Source organism: Chiloscyllium plagiosum, chromosome 28 (genome assembly GCF_004010195.1).
Source record: "Chiloscyllium plagiosum isolate BGI_BamShark_2017 chromosome 28, ASM401019v2, whole genome shotgun sequence".
In the NCBI taxonomy this organism is placed as follows: Eukaryota; Metazoa; Chordata; class Chondrichthyes; order Orectolobiformes; family Hemiscylliidae; genus Chiloscyllium; species Chiloscyllium plagiosum.
The window spans coordinates 40661164-40677415 of record NC_057737.1 but is presented as its reverse complement, the minus strand read 5'-3'; the positions used below and the strand labels follow the sequence as shown (position 1 = coordinate 40677415).

The 16252-nt window shown below is 42.6% G+C and overlaps 1 protein-coding gene across 1 annotated transcript in view; it reads left to right on the top strand.

The window, feature by feature from the left end:
* Nucleotides 1–16252, top strand: part of rasa4 (RAS p21 protein activator 4) — a 253310-nt gene that overhangs the window by 21458 nt on the left and 215600 nt on the right. Inside the window, exons 2-4 of the mRNA XM_043718928.1 lie at nucleotides 4877–4933; nucleotides 12730–12843; nucleotides 12945–13006. Coding sequence (XP_043574863.1) covers nucleotides 4877–4933; nucleotides 12730–12843; nucleotides 12945–13006 — 233 coding nt within the window. The remainder of the gene's footprint in view (nucleotides 1–4876; nucleotides 4934–12729; nucleotides 12844–12944; nucleotides 13007–16252) is intronic.

The following is a 16252-nucleotide window of genomic DNA, read 5'->3' as shown; positions in this document are numbered from 1 at the left end:
TGAGGGTGGGGATCGGTGTGGGGGCGGGGATCGGCGCAGGGGCGGAGACGCATGCTGCGTGGTCGGTGTGCAGGCGAGTGACATCACTGGGGGCGGAAGTAGATGCGGCGATAGCAGAAACGGTGTGGTTCCTGGTGGTTGTGGACCCACGGAGGCCGCGAATCTGTCGGCGATGGTCTTCCTGGCGATCGTGGAGGCGGTTGTCTGGGCGGCGATCGTGGAGGCTGCATGGTCGGTGGGGGCGGATGTGACGTCATGGTTTGCGGCGGCGGTTGCTGCAGCGGCCGCATGGTTAATGGCGCCCGAGTGCTTCCAGAGGCCGATGGGATTCCTTTGGGCAAGATATAGTGCCCTTTGGGATTGTTAAGAACTTAAATGAAAGTGGATGTAAAGTGGACAAGCTTTGAGTAACCATTAAGCCTTTGAGGCGTTTAAATCTCCTGTCCCTTAAATTGATTGAAAAAAAATTGCTTGTAATTTCAAGATTCATTGTGTGCCTGATGCTTTCAGCTCTTAGTACAGAGAAATCTAATCTCCTTAGGACAGTTGATCCTCTAATATCTCCTCCAATTTGTTTTGTATTGCATGGACTTCATTTACTGATAAGTAGAACCACATCTCTGGGGGATATTGCTGACATCAATAACCAAGTCAACAACTCATGTGCTACACCTGGAGGTCCTTAATTCCTCTGGTCATCCAAAACCTGTACTTTAAACTTGATCCTTGATTAATCATCTGAACACACTGCACTGTGGGAAACCTCTCAAATACGGAATCCCCTATTTATTGTTACACAGTAGAAGAAAATATTTAATCAGAATTCAAATCCACACTGAAGGAGCGAGTTTTATTTCAGTTCACCTCACTTTATAAAACTCACCCTCCATTGATGACTAGCTCCCCATATTTATATAACCCATTCACCCCAATTTAATCCTTTATTGACTTAGCAATCACCTGTTCCATTGGGTCGCAGATCTTATTCAATTATAACATTTATTATTTGGACCTTAGGTCGCTGTCTTGAATCTCCAGTGTATACGTGAATATTTCACTCTTAAAATAGCAACCTTTTCCAAATAAAGTACAGCCATTACTGTATGGGTTCCTTCTCAACCACTCGGTTGCTCATGCCAAGAATGTAAGTTGGAATATAAACAAGCCGTGTTGTCATCATTGCTTCTTTAGCTCACAAAGCTGAACTTCTTCAAGCAGTTATTTCAATGTTACTTTCTGAGGAGAGATTGTAAATAATAGGTGGATGCTGATAGCTTAAGACTATAAGATATTGGAGCAGAATTAGGCCATTCGGCCCATCTGGTGTGCTTCGCCATTCGATCATGGCTGAGATGTTTCTCAACGCCATTCTTCAGCCTTTCCCTGTAAAACTTGATCCCCTTACTAATCAAGAATCCATCTGAAAGATATTCCATGCAGCCCTCTCTAGCAATGGTTTCCACAGATTCACCAACCTCTGACTGAAGAAATTCCTCTCATCTCAGTCCTCCTTTCACTGTCACATTTGTTTTCTTAAAACTGCTTCATCCCCTTCCCGAAAGCCATCAATCTCTGTCCTTTTTTTCCTCCCCACCCCAAATTCTCTCTGTATATTTATCCTTTTAGTTTTCAACCACTTTAAAATTTCTTCTGAAAAGCCATCTTTACAACCCAGATGTTTGGTCACTTCTGTAACTTTTGTGAACAGACATTGGTTTCAGTATGACTATGACCTGTCCTACCTACTATTATTGCTACCACCACACACACACACATATATACACACACACACACACACACACACAACACTAGCTTATACACCCTGTGCCATTTGCTGTCCATTCCTAATATACCCTGCCAAGCTGAACCATGAGTCACTGCAGCCCAGATACTCCCATTGTTGGTGATGTTCAGTAGGAATTTTCAATAGGTCAATGGTGATGAAATGGATGTGGTAATCTACCTCCCTGCGAAGTTTTTTTTGTTTTAAGTGGACCAAATTCAGAGGTTCCATTTGTTGATTGGGAGCTGAAGCCAGGCCCTGATGTTGAGGGCATTGAAGCAGCAGCAGACCTGAAGTACTGAAGTTGTTTTGAAATGTTGTACTTCTAATGTTACTTATTGGGATGTGGTTTCAAACTAACATGGCTGAAACTGTTCAGTGCCTTGGCTCGAAGCAAGTATTGTGCTCGACATTAAGGTATATTTTTGTGGTTTTGTTTCAATCATTCACACATATAGACACACAAAGTTGGAGCAGGGAAAGGTTATTTCGCTGTTTAAGCCTTTCCCATTATTGTATGATCAAGGCTGATTTGAATTCTCCACATTCTATCCCACCATTGATAACCTTTCTTCCACTTCCTTACCAAGACGCAACCTCTGCCTTAAAGCTATTAAAAGACTCTGCTCCTACCTATTCAGGGGGGGGGGGGGAAGAACACCTACCTGCTTTCAGATAATTTATAGGCGGCACGGTGTCACAGTGGTTAGCACTGCTACCTCACAATGCCAGAGACCCGGGTTCAATTCCCGCCTCAGGCAACTGACTATGTGGAGTTTGCTCTGGTTCCTCCCACAGTCCAACAGATGTGCAGGTTAGGTGAATTGGTCATGCTAAATTGCCCCTAGTGTTAGGTGTAGGGGAATGGGTCTGGGTGGGTTGCGGGTCGGTGTGGACTGCGGGTAGGTGTGGACTTGTTGGGCCGAAGGGTCTGTTTCTACACTGTAAGTAATCTAATCTTAAAAAGGTCACCAACCACCTTTGTGTACCAACAAACTACAATTAATTCAAACCCAAAAACTTCCAGTTGAAGTTCACTTATAGTTATTTACAGTTGACTAGGAAGTTCACAGAAGGACCGTCTGTGAAAAAAGAATTCACTTCAAGTCCCTGCATATACACATACATTAAATGTGTTCCCCTGACCAAGATAGAAACTAGTTCAGCACATTTGTACCTTTGTGGTAGAAGAACTCTAATTGCATTAAATGACTGTAGACTCCTGCCTTCACATAAATCCACAGGAGGTAGTTATTTGAATGTTTGTAGCAAGCTAAGTGTGAAGCAGCAATTTAAGTACTTTTAGATGTTAAATAATTGACCAAAATCTGGGCAGAGCCATTTTAATGAAGTTAGGAAATATCAGATTACTTCCCCAAGAATCACATGGAAAGATTTTGTACTGAATGTTGATTTTGATACTTATTAAATGTCTCCAGTGATCATGTTATCGGTCCTTCAGGCTGAAGAATTTGGCGTATACTGCATATCCTGTAATGTATTAAAAAGCTATTCAAAGAGAACAAAGAAAGTACAGCACTGGAACAGGCTCACCAAGCTAGTACCAAAACATGACACTTTTTTAAACTAAAATCTTTTATCTATATGTGGTCCATATCCCTCTATTCCATGCCTATTGATATATTCCATCAAGGTGCTTCTTAAAATGTTATTATTAAATCTGCTTCACCACCTCCTCTCACAGTGCATTCCAAGCACTTATTAAAAATCTTGCCCCTTACATCTCCTTTACATTTACTCATTATTACCTTAAACCTACATTCCCTCATAATTAATATTTCTATCCTAGGAAAAAAACTCACACTATCCATTCTATCTGTGCCTCTCATAACTTTTTCAAGTTGCTCCTTAGCCTCCAGCATTCAAGTGAAAACACGAATTTGTCCAATCTTTCCTCACAGCTAGTACCCTCCAAACCAGGCACTATCCTGGTAAACTATTTCTGTACCCTCTCCAAAGCCTCCACATCCTTCTGGTACTGTGGCAACCAGAACAACACAATATTCCAAATGTGACCTAACTAAAGTTTTATAGGGCTACAAAATGATTGCCAATTTTTATACCCTGTTCCCTGATGGATGAAGGCAAATATGCTATATGACTTCTTGACCACTTTATCCACCGGTGTTGCCACTTTCGGGGTACTGTGGACCTGAACATGATCCTCCTGTATGTTAATACTTCTAAGGATTATGTCATTTACCTCCTACATTAGAACTTTTAAAATGCATCCCTTTGTATTTGTCTGCATTAAATTCCATCTGCCATATCTCTCACCCTATTTATATCCTGCTGTATCCTTTGACAATCCTCCTCATTATTCCAGCTCCCCCAATCTTTTTGTCATCCACTTACTAATTAAACCACTCACGTTTTTCTCCAAATCATTTGTCTATATTATAAACGACAAGGGTCCCAGCACTGTTCCCTGTGGAAGACCACTGCTCACAGATCTCCAGTCAGAAAATCACCCTTTCACCGCTACTCTCTGTCTTCTGTCACTAAGCCAGTTATGGATCCCATGTGACTTCACCTTCTGTACCAGCCAGCCATGAGGCACCTTGTCAAAGGCCTTGCTAAAATCCACATTGAGTATTGGGTGTTTCTCAGCTTAGTTTGGAAGCATGTGAGCTGGGAGGTTGTGATTTTAAGCTCAGCTGAAGGACATGACCACATAATTGTGCTGCCATTGAAGTTCTGGATGAGCTTGCAAACTGAGACTGTCATCCTATTGGAATATGAGTAAGGAGCTCTTCCTAATGTCTTGATTTGAACCCTTTCTTCAATCAACACCAATCAAAGTGATTTAACTCGTGTTTCACCTCTTTGGGGTTTATGGGATCATGCTATGTACAAAATGCCTCCCATTGTTACTCTTACAATAAGTGCATGATGTAATCCAGTGTCTAAAATTCTTGAACATGTTTGAGGGGAGTGATGGCATCCATTATGAAGGTAAGTCTTTTTTTCCCTGTGAGCTACTTGTTTAATTCATGTTTGAGCATCATCTTTGTAAATAGGAACACTGACACAAACAAGAAATACTCAGCTCAGCTCTCCCTCTGTTTTCAGGACAGGAAGCAGTGATCCATACTGCATTGTACGAATTGACAATGAGACAATTATCAGGTAAGAAATTCACTTTGCTTTGTCAAAAGGCTAGCTGTAGAGATCTATCCTTTGAGTTGTCTTTCTGTCTCCTTTTGTCAGGCAGTTTTTGCCCTCTTGGATAAACAATGGTGATGTGTGTTCTGGTTCTGTGGAGAACATATGTGGGTAACCCATTCTGTGTGCTAGGTTTGATCACCGGTGGTGGGTTACTGGGACAAGGGCTACACAGACACACGCACATGCCAGGGTCAGGAGTTACCAGTACTGCCCTGGCCCTTGTCCTTGTCTCTGCCCTCTTCTGATATGGAAACTAGATTCAGCTGCTCTGTCCTTTTTAAACAGCTAATTAATCATCCTGCTTCTTTTATTTTATGTCATTTTGTTTCATTATTTAATTTATTGAATCTGGAGTTGTGTCTTTTGTAACAATGTGTGTTAGGAATTCAAATAAACATAGAAGGAGGTAATTTGTAATGAATTCTGAAGCTTAGATTACAGCCTTGAAACTATTCGTTGGCTTGTATTACTGTTTATAATATTTGATTCCACTCTGAGAAGCTTGGAGCTGCTTTGGAATGTATGTTTACACAGTGTGAGGACAATGTGCCTGGAGTACAGGTTGGAGGTCAAGATGTCCTTTGCTGAATTTATTCATTGTCCCTTTTGGATTATCATGCAATTTATAAAGATATCTAAGTAACTGGCATCTTTTCCAGGTGTCCCCATGTTCATATTGGTAATTTTATGGTGCTTTAAAAATACTCCTGACAATTTTGAAAAACGAACTGAGATGTTAGTCAGCACCAAAACAGCTGCAACCTGTGCAAACTGAGGTTGAAGCTAGAAATAACAATGGAGCTGATGTTACAAGTTCAGTAGATGCGCAGTCAAACCTGTTCAAAACAACACTGTAGGGTTGAGCATAGGGTTTTGATGTCTGCACATGTTCTGGATTCCTGTGGGATTCAGGCTGTGTGTCTGTTGGGCTGTGTGGGGATGGTTGTGTACATATATTTGGACCTGCACCCTGAACAGTGTTGATTTGATTTAATTTACTATTGTCTCATGTACCTAGGTATAGTGAAACGTTTTGTTTTGCATGCAGTACAGGCAGATCATACCATACAAAGTGCATTATGGTGATAGAACAGAGCGAGGAATACAATGTCACAAATGCAGAGAAGGTGCTTACAAAGTGAGGTCAACATTAGGTTTGAAATTTGAGAGGCCCATTCAGAAGTATAATAACAGCAGGAAAGAAGCTGTTCTTAAATCTGTGGGTCTGTATATTTAAGTTTTTGTATCTTCTGCCCGAAGGAATAGGTTGAAGAAGATTATAAGGAAGGGTCTTTGATTATGTTGGCTGTCTTTCCAAGGTTGTGGGAAGTATAGATGGAATCAGTGAATGAAAGGTTGGCTTGGTGATGGACTGGGCTGCATTTGCATCTCTCTGTAGTTTTTTACAGTCCTGGGCAGAGTAATTGCCATACCAAGCCATGTTGCATCCGGATGGAAGCAGGCTGCAGGGACTACATAGGGTTGTTGTTGGCAATTCAAATGTCCTACTGACTTGGACAAAAAGGAATTCAGTGATGGCCTATCATTCACTGCCATTTTCAGATACAGTGTTTACTTTGAGCATCTCAAAGCTTTACATTAGGTTTTGTGATGTATGTGGTTTGGGACTACGTTTTGTTTGGAGAGTCCACTTTTGGGTGTATCTATGATAGTGGTTTCACTTCTAACAGTAATTCTATTGAGAGGGAATGGTATAGAATACAGAGCAAATGAGGAGTGTGTAGAATACAGAATGCAATGGGAGATTCCAACTACTCTATGCTATAGTGGTAGATTGCAACGTGGGAGTCCCTACAGAATGGAGTTACTAATTGTCATTTCTGTTTATTCATTCATTCAAGGGATGTAGGCATTTCTGGTGAGACAAACAAGTACAGCTTGTCTCTAACTGCCTGTGAGAAGGTGGTAGTGAGCTGACTTGAACCACTGTGAAGGTACCTGCAGTTTTGTTTTGGAGGAGGATTCAGATTCTGACCCAGTGATTGTAAAGAAGCAGGGATGTAGTTACATGTCAGGTTGGTGTATAACTTTTCTGGGGAACGGTTGGTGATGTCCCCATGAATTTTCTGTCCATACCCTTCTAGTTGGTGGAGGTTGCCGGTTTGGAAGGTGCTGTCAGAGAATCCTTGTTATGTTACTTGGTGGATTTTGTTGATGGTACACACTGATCGAGGTGGTCAGGTGGCTTGTTGATTCCGCACCCACCTACTTTCCTGCATTACAACAATGACAATGATTTACAAGGATGTTGCCAGGGTTGGAGGATCTGAGCTACAGAGAGAGGCTGAACAGGCTGGGACTGTTTTCCCTGGAGTGTCGGAGGCTGAGGGATGACCTTATAGAGGTTTACAAAATTGAGGGGCATGGATAGGATAAATAGGCAAAATCTTTTCCCTGGGGTTGGGGAGTCCAGAACTAGAGGGCATAGGTTTAGGGTGAGAGGGGAAAGATATAAAAGAGACCTCAGGGGCAACCTTTTCATGCAGAGGGTGGTACGTGTATGGAATGAGTTGCCAGGGGATGTGGTGGAGGCTGGTACAATTGCAACATTTAAGAGGCATTTGGATGGGTATATGAATAGGAAGGGTTTGGAGGGATATGGACCGGGTACTGGCAGGTGGGACTGGATTGGGTTGGGATATCTGGTCGGCATGGACAGGTTGGACCGAAGGGTCTGTTTCCATGCTGTACATCTCAATGACTCTATGTGCTGGCGTTGTCAGAAGAATCATAGAATGGCAAGTGTTTCTTCCTGTGAACTGGATGGTCATCAGGCTCCTTAAGTGTTGTTCAAGCTGCACTCCTCCAGGCAAATAAGGAGTATTCCATCAGATTCCTGATTTGAGCCATAACTGGTGGGAAGGATTTGGTGATGAGGTACTTGCAACAGAATTCCAACCCTCTAACTCTCTCTTCTGACCACAGTATTTATGTAGCTGTTCTGATGAATGGTAATCCTCAGATTTAATGATAGGGTATTCAGCTGTGGGAACACCATTGAACGTCATGGGGACATGATTAGATTCTGGTGCTGGATAAAGATATTGCCTGAGATGTTAGTGTTGGAAATTGCCCTCACAAGCTGGGCTTTGCCATTATTGCAGATGAGGAGATTCACAAAGCCACCTCTTCCCACTGTTTATTTAATTATTCATTTGCAACAGGAAGTGGAAGAATTGTCAAGCTTTGATCTATCCATTGTTTGTGCGATCTAGCTGTTACTTCCAGTGCCTACTATCCACATGGTCTGTTGTACATGACAACTTCAAAGGTTGTCATCTCATATACAGGCAGAGCTCCTGGCATCTCCTGTTGCAAATGAAAATGAATAATTAAATAAGCAGTGGGAAGAGGTGGCTTTGTGAATCTCCTCACCTGCAATAATGGCAAAGCCCAGCTTGTGAGGGCAATTTCCAACACTAACATCTCAGGCAATACCTTTATCCAGCACCAGAATCTAATCATCTCCCCATGACGTTCAATGGTGTTCCCACAGCTGAATACCCTATCATTAAATCTGAGGATTACCATTGACCAGAGCAGCTACATAAATACTGTGGTCACAAGAGAAAGTTAGACTCCTAATTGTACCACTGAGGGATATGCTGGTGTGTGGGACCATGAGGTTATGGATAGGTGAATAGAATTCTGCAGTAGAAATTCAGTGTGTGACAAATTTCTGTTTTGAGTCATCAGATCTGTTTTCAAGCTACTCCCATCTGTCCCATTTAGCACAGTAATAGTGAAAGGATGGAGGATGTGAAGATCGCACTTAGAGTCCATGAGGACTATGTGGTGGTTATCCCAGATATTGGCCATCTGTGACAAGTGTATTAGTGAGAATGAAATTAAGTAGATTTTTTTTAGCTCTCGTTGGTTCTTTCACCGTCTGGTGCAGTCTGCTATAGTCTTAGGCTCAGTCAATCATGGTGGTTAATGAGCTGTACTTGGTGATGGACATTAAAATTCTTCATCCAGAGTACGTTCTATGGCTTTGACCAGATGCTGGGGAGAGTTACCCTGCTCTTTATCAGAAAGTACTGTGATCATTGGTGTACTCTGGGAAATGTTGCATTTGAAAGACAATATAGCCAACAGTGAAGCACTCTCCTTTTACCACACTGATTTTGTCAGCCTTAATTTTGTGCAGAAGTGGTTTCGAGAGGCTGAATAGTATATTTTTGTTCCTACTCTGTGTGTTCATACAAACTCAATCTTCTGAATCAGAAGATTATGTAGTTTGACTGAACCACAGCCAATCTTTTTTAAAAAATTTATTTTTATCACTTGTGTTCAATTTTTTTGCACGACTTAGTTCATCATTTGTAGTATTAGTGAATCTGAGTGGATCCATGTGCTGAGGAAATTGAAGTTAGCTAAGATACTTTGAGTGGCTCCCCACTGGACCTTACAGAGGATGATATTTAAGGTATTTAAATCACATATACTGGAACTGGTTCCGCAAAAGAATTAAATACAGAAACACGAGTCATGGGATCACGGCAGCCTCTGACATCTTTTAGAATTGATATCTTGAAGCAATATCTGACATGGCAGTGAATCCTCAGTGACTCATGTCTGGGCAACCGACTAACCTAAGTTTACTGAGGAACTGCGTTGCATCAATTCATATTCTGTTCAGTTGTTACTGGGTGCAAATCTCATCCTTTATCCTTGAAAGGTTGAAGCCTTTTAATGTTCAAGAAATGCACATCAGTGGCTGTACAGTCCAAGGCATTGAAAGCATTGTCTGTACCATGAAAATGTGCTCTTTGCAATTGAGTGATGTGATGGTGGTTTACAGTCACTGTGGACTCTAAATGTGCCACAGGGACAGTAAGTTTATTTAATGGATTAGAACCAATTGGGTAGTTTTTAATCTCTGGTGGAGTTATATACACACAGAATGGATACTGTCGATTTAAATGGCTGACCTTTTAATCCATCCATGTGTCACCTCAAGCTGTTATTTAATACAAGCGTGCAGCTGCTTCAAATCAAGTTTATTACCTTTGCCCAAAAAAATGGAAAAATATCCTGTAAGTGGTCTAGATTGGAGATTGCTTCACTCTCCAGATACTGTCACCGTGCTCTTTGAGTGGTTTCATAATCTCATTCAGCCTGATTTCATACACATGGCTGGTCACATCACACTCTCTCTAGCCATTTAATCTGCTCATAAATTGAGAAATGATAATGTGTGAAATAAATTCCTGAATCACTTGAAGGCCAAGGCAAACGAACCTTGCGGCAGTGCATGAAGCTCCTTGGTTTCAGTCAGTGTTCAACATGTACAACATTTCATAACACCTTCTTGCTGCAACTAAATTGCAAGTTACGCTTCTAACATGTGTTCAAACTGTTGTCACAAGTTAACATACTCTTGAAGTTTGGAATATAATGGTCTGACCAATAAATATAGATGGTCCGGACTGAGTTTCCTAGAGACCTTTTCTTAGAATCATAGAATTCCTTACAGTATAGGAGCCAGGCCATTTGGCCCATTGAGTCCATATTGACCCCGCAAAGAACATCCCACGGAGACCCAACCCCACAACTTTTCCTGTGACCCTGCATTTCTCACGGCTAGTATACTTTGCTTGCACACCCCTGGACACTATGGGCAATTTAGCCTAGCCGATCCACTTAACCTGCACATCTTTGCACTGCGGGAGGAAACGGGAGCACCCAGATGAAACCCATGCAGACACTGGGAAAATGTGTAAACTTTTGTGAAATGTGACTCTCCAATACGATAGACACCATTCTGTTCAGCTCAAAATGGCAAACACTGATGCTGTGCACTTACATTGGTATTTCTCCCACACACTTCACTGATGCAGCTGATGTACATTTCAGAGATCATGGGCTACATTTTCTCAACCTTTTGGAGATGGACTGGGAAGTGCAATGGCTGGGAATCCTGTGGAGGAAGGAGTCAGGAAGAAACCCTAGTGTTTTCCTGGCACTGAATCACGTTACTAGTGGCAGGAACCCTGGCAGCACAACTGCCCATTGGGTGTTGTGAGCCATTTAAAGGCCCAGTCGAGGGCCACTTGTGTCCCCAGATGACTTGGGGCAGGTGCAGTGCTATACTGGCAGCAAGTTAGTCCCCAGAACACAAATCCGTCTTTGAAGGTGCCTCGACATAGCGCTGCCATGATCTTCATGCTGCAGGCCAGCAGGGGGACACGAGCCTCCTGGGAAAAGTTGAGGGACAGTCCATCAAGACTGGCCTTACTGACCCCTCAATCCAACACTCCCCAAATAATGTTTTGTTCAGTTCAATTCATTCCTGTGCACTGCTGCCTCCTCTACTTTGCAGAAGCATTTGGCATGGTTTATTGAGTAATGACCAGATGGACAAACAGATCAGCAATGAGTGTAATGGTATGTAATAGAGCTAAAGCCCACACCACACAATGGCAAAGGTTCAGACCCCATTTTCAAACCTGGACATCTGTCTGAACAGGATGTCATCTGGCTTGTACAGAGGAAGCCTTCATGTATGAAGTTATTGATCAGATTTGACTTGTTGGAAGGAGAGTGTACTTTGAGACTGGAAGGGAATGGGGCTAGAGAAGGTTTCTGGGTGAAGTGGGGGCATGATGAAGGGCTGGGAGTGGTGGACAGATGCACAGCAGATATTTGAGGAGCAACGTGAATGAGGTATGTAGAAGCCGGGAGCTGGAGCTGATGACCATTTGGGGAAGGACATCTTTGTCAGTATCTTTGAAGTGGCTGCAGTGTCAGGAGGGTTGGATTCATGGTGCAGTTAGTGAAATCTCCTCTTTAACCCATTATAATATTATAGTTAAATGTTATGGATCTTGACCGTCACCCATTTTCTAACAAAAGATCAGGCTGCGCTCTGCCTAATGCTCCCAGCCTTCAGACTATATGCCTTAGCATACACTATATATTTCCTCTCCATTCCTTTGCATTTCTGAAATATCTTAAACCATTATGGAGTTGCTTCCAAGTTACCTTTTCATCTTTGGTCGAACAGCCATTGTTCCTCCATTTGCTCCTGCTAGCATTAACCACTGACAATGGAGATCAGCTTCACATCTTTGCTGCCCTCAGAGTTTGGATGGTTTGGTTGTCATGGTGATCAGGACAGTCTGGATAAAGGCACCACTTAATTTTGGGACAGTCTCTGTGGATCGGAGCTCAGCATGTTTGAAATTAGAGTCTACTATCCTGATGGTTTTTATCTTTTGTGATATTTGCTCAAATTATGGGCCATTCCTCTATAGATCAGCCTTGGCTAAATTTAATTCTACCTATTGAGGACCTGGTGCAATGAGGATTTAACTTTGTTCCCCTTTTTAACATTACATTCCTCTGATCATGCAAAATGAAACCTCTTTTGTTTTGAAATGACAGTAAACATCTGCTGGGCCAGATGCCTCAAAACCAGTGATTGTTGAGTCCTTATGAACCTGAAAGTCTCAGACTCCATTCCAGATCCTGTCTGTTCTTAGTTCATTGGTCAAGCTGTCAACACTTAAGATCCAGACTGACCCTCATGTGGATGAGAAACTAGACAGCACCGCAATGCTAAACATTCAAACCTTGGCTAGAAAAAAGAAATGAGGTGCAGAGGCATAACTCTAATTGTCAGGAGGAAGTTGCTTTTTATGTATGAGGCAGGGCTTTGAAGAAAAGGGTGAGCGATGCCATAAAATTTGCAATAGCAATTTTTTGTGAATATGCAATATTTATTTCCATAGAACTGCAACAATATGGAAGACACTGTCTCCATTCTGGGGAGAAGAGTACAATGTCCATCTTCCCAGTACCTTCCACTCCATTTCCTTCTATGTGATGGATGAGGATGCAATCAGGTAACTTTTAAGATTAATTCCTAGCTTAATGCTGATTCTTGTACTGCAATATTAAACAGCAATGGTCTCGCTAACTTCCTATCTTTTATCATTGAAATTAGCCGCGATGATGTCATTGGAAAAGTTGCTATAGCGAAGGACATTCTTACTGCCAACCCTAAAGGTAAGCAAAATATTGGTTTCACTGCATCCCGTCAGACTGCTGCTACCTCTACTTTGCAAAAGCTATTGTCACTGTCTGTTGTGTATTAATCCAATGGAAGTACATCAGTAAAGACTGTGACGCTATACAGTAAAACATAAACCCACAATATAGAATGGTGAAGGCTCAGACCCCATTTCCTGTGATTAACCATCGTCTATATTAACGCAGTTCTGCACCAAACTCCCGTGACCTGACTAAAGTTGTGAATTTTGTTTTGTGTTATGGACACCAGCTGATTGATTTTTTTTTTTGGGTAATTCAACTTGCTATCATGTAGCATTCCAACTCAACATTCTTGGGCAATGTTCATTCCAACAGTCTGATCGGGACTCAAACCCAGTCCTAGAGGTGAATGTCTAAGCACTAAACCAGCACTTCACAAATTATTTTCCAAAACAAACCTATTTTAACTCTTTGAGTTAACGTGAGTCCAAATGCGAACAGAGACAGAAAGCAAAAAGCAACATAATAACATCTGGGATATAATTATTAAAGTTTGCCAGTTGTAGGTCAGCATATAATATAGAAAATAAATATGTGAATGTGTAATGAAAACCTTCAGCCTTTTACAATAAGTCTGCTGCTAGGAGCTGGCTCCACATCTGACTCCTTCAACGCTTGGGAAAAGCAACTGCAGGATGCATATTTACATAGTTAGTTATCTCACAGCATGCCTGATCAGAACGTTGGGTGTTTGTGTTGTAATTGGTTACTGCCTGGACAATACAAGGGAGCCAGGGATAAACTTAATTTTTCATGACCCAGTTTGCCCTTGCTATGATCCCAACTGGCATTGTGACCCAGGTTTGGGAGCCATTGCACCAATCCATTAACCTCTCCACAGCACTTGAGGATTTAAAATCATTTTAAGGTTTGAGGAGTCTTAGATTCATAGCGTCCCTATGGTACAGATAGAGACAATTCAGCCTATTGACTGTCTGAAGAATGTCATCCGTACCCCCGCCTCAATCTCTGTAACCCAATATTTCCCATGACCAGTCCACTTAACCTGCACATCTTTGAACTGTGGGAGGAAACAGGAGCACCCAGAGCAAACCCACACAGACACGGTGGGGAATGTATGAACTCCAGTCATCCAAGATCAGAATTAAACCTGGGTTCCTGGTGCTGTGAGGCAGCAGTGCTAACCATTGAGCCACCGTGTCACCCCTTCTTTAGAATGGATTTTATTTAGGAGGGATGGGGATTGGAGGAATTAAGAAACACATTTGACACTTTAAACCTCTATATGGAAATATTTAAATAGTGAACAAATCAAATAGGCAGGTGAATGGGGAGGTCACATTGGAGGATGGCTCAGATGATGATGTGAAATTTACACACTCCATGCTGTGAATAGAAAGAATAGCATGAACAACTACAGCGCATGTCACAATTTAAGTTTAATGTGCTGTACGTTCTATCTGATAACTGCAGAGGAACCTCAATTATCCAAATATCAATTATCTGAATTTTGGATTATCCAAAGAAGATCCCGATAGAAACATTCATCAAAGAGGTGTTTCAACACTGATTGCGTCTTTTGTTTACAATGATTATAACTGAATTCGGCTTACTGAAGTGCTGTCAAGAACAGTCCCAGACATCGATGGAAGCACAGGCACCATCTTCAACTGACTGACTGCTCTCTCTGTCTCAGGGTTCGGGGAGGTGGACTGGGAGGGGGAAGGTTGGACGGGGTTGTGGGGGCAGACGGAGGGTGGGGGTGGAAGGGGGCAGGGTTGGACAGACAGGGGGTTGGGGGGCTCGTGCGCAGTGTGCTATTACCTAGTCTTCTGAATGGGGAGCAGATTTAGCAAGTCCTCACTGTGTCAATCCCATTGAAATGGAAGGAGGCTTCAGCAATATTGCAGGTCCCTTACACACAAGGGTGTCTCTGCTCAGATACTAGCCCTGAGACATAGAGAGGGAGCAAGGCAGGTAGAGCGAGGAAATAGGGAACTTCAGAAAATTCCGAGTCCCAGAGGAGAGGGATTGAATCAATTAACTGAATAATCAGTTGCAATTGTACCAGCCTCCTTATCTGAATGAAATAGTGCCTGCCCATCTCGTTCGGATAATCGAGGTTCCTCTGCACGCTAAAATGAGACGCAATCATTTGCTCATTCTTGCCTTACATTAGCAGGACACCAGCACCAACCAACCCCACTGCCCCGTGGCTGAACACTTCACTTCAAATTCCCCTCTCACTTCACCAAGGACATGCAGGTCCTGTGCCTCCTTCATCACCAAACCCTAACCACCTGACGCCTTGCGAAGGACACCTCATATTCAGCTTGGGGACCCTGTTGGGATCAATGTGGATTTCACCAGTTTCCTCATTTCCTCTTCCCCCACCTTGTCCCAGTCCCAAGCCTCCAACTCCGCACCGCCTTTTCGACCTGTCCATCTTTCTTCCCACCTATCCGCTTCACCCTCCTCTCCGACCTACGACCTATCGCTTTCCCAGCTACCTTCACCCCAGCCCCACACCCCTCCCATTTATCTCTCAGCCCCCCAGCACACAAGCCTCATTCCTGATGAATGGCTTATACCAGAAACGTCAATTCTCCTGGTCCTCGAATGCTGCCTGACCTGCTGTGCTTTTCCAACACCACACTCAACTCTGATCTCCAGCATCTGCAGTCCTCACTTTCTCCCCTAAGCAGGACAATGAATAGTGATGGACAGGACTGTTTTGTAAGAATGTCTAACTTTGAAATTGTGCTGAGATAACTGTAAAATGCAGTTTGCTGCTTAAAGTTGAAGTTACATAACAGGATGCCAAACAGGGGAGGCAGATGAACTCCAGGCATGGTTAGGAACATGGGACTGGAATATCATAGCAATTACAGAAACATGGCTCAGGGATGGGCAGGAGTGGCAGCTTAATGTTCCAGGATACAAATGCTACAGCTTTCCAAACATAGACTGGGACTGCCATAGTGTTAAAGATTTAGATGGAGAGGAATTTATTAAGTGCGTACAAGACAACTTTCTGATTCCGTATGTGGATGTACCTACTAGTGAAGGTGCAAAACTTGACCTACTCTTGGGAAATAAGGCAGGGCAGGTGACTGAGGTGTCAGTGGGGGAGCAATTTGGGGCCAGGCAACCATAATTCTATTAGTTTTAAAATAGTGATGGAAGAGAATAGACCAGATCTAAAAGTTGAAGTTCTAAATTGGTGAAAGGCCAATTTTG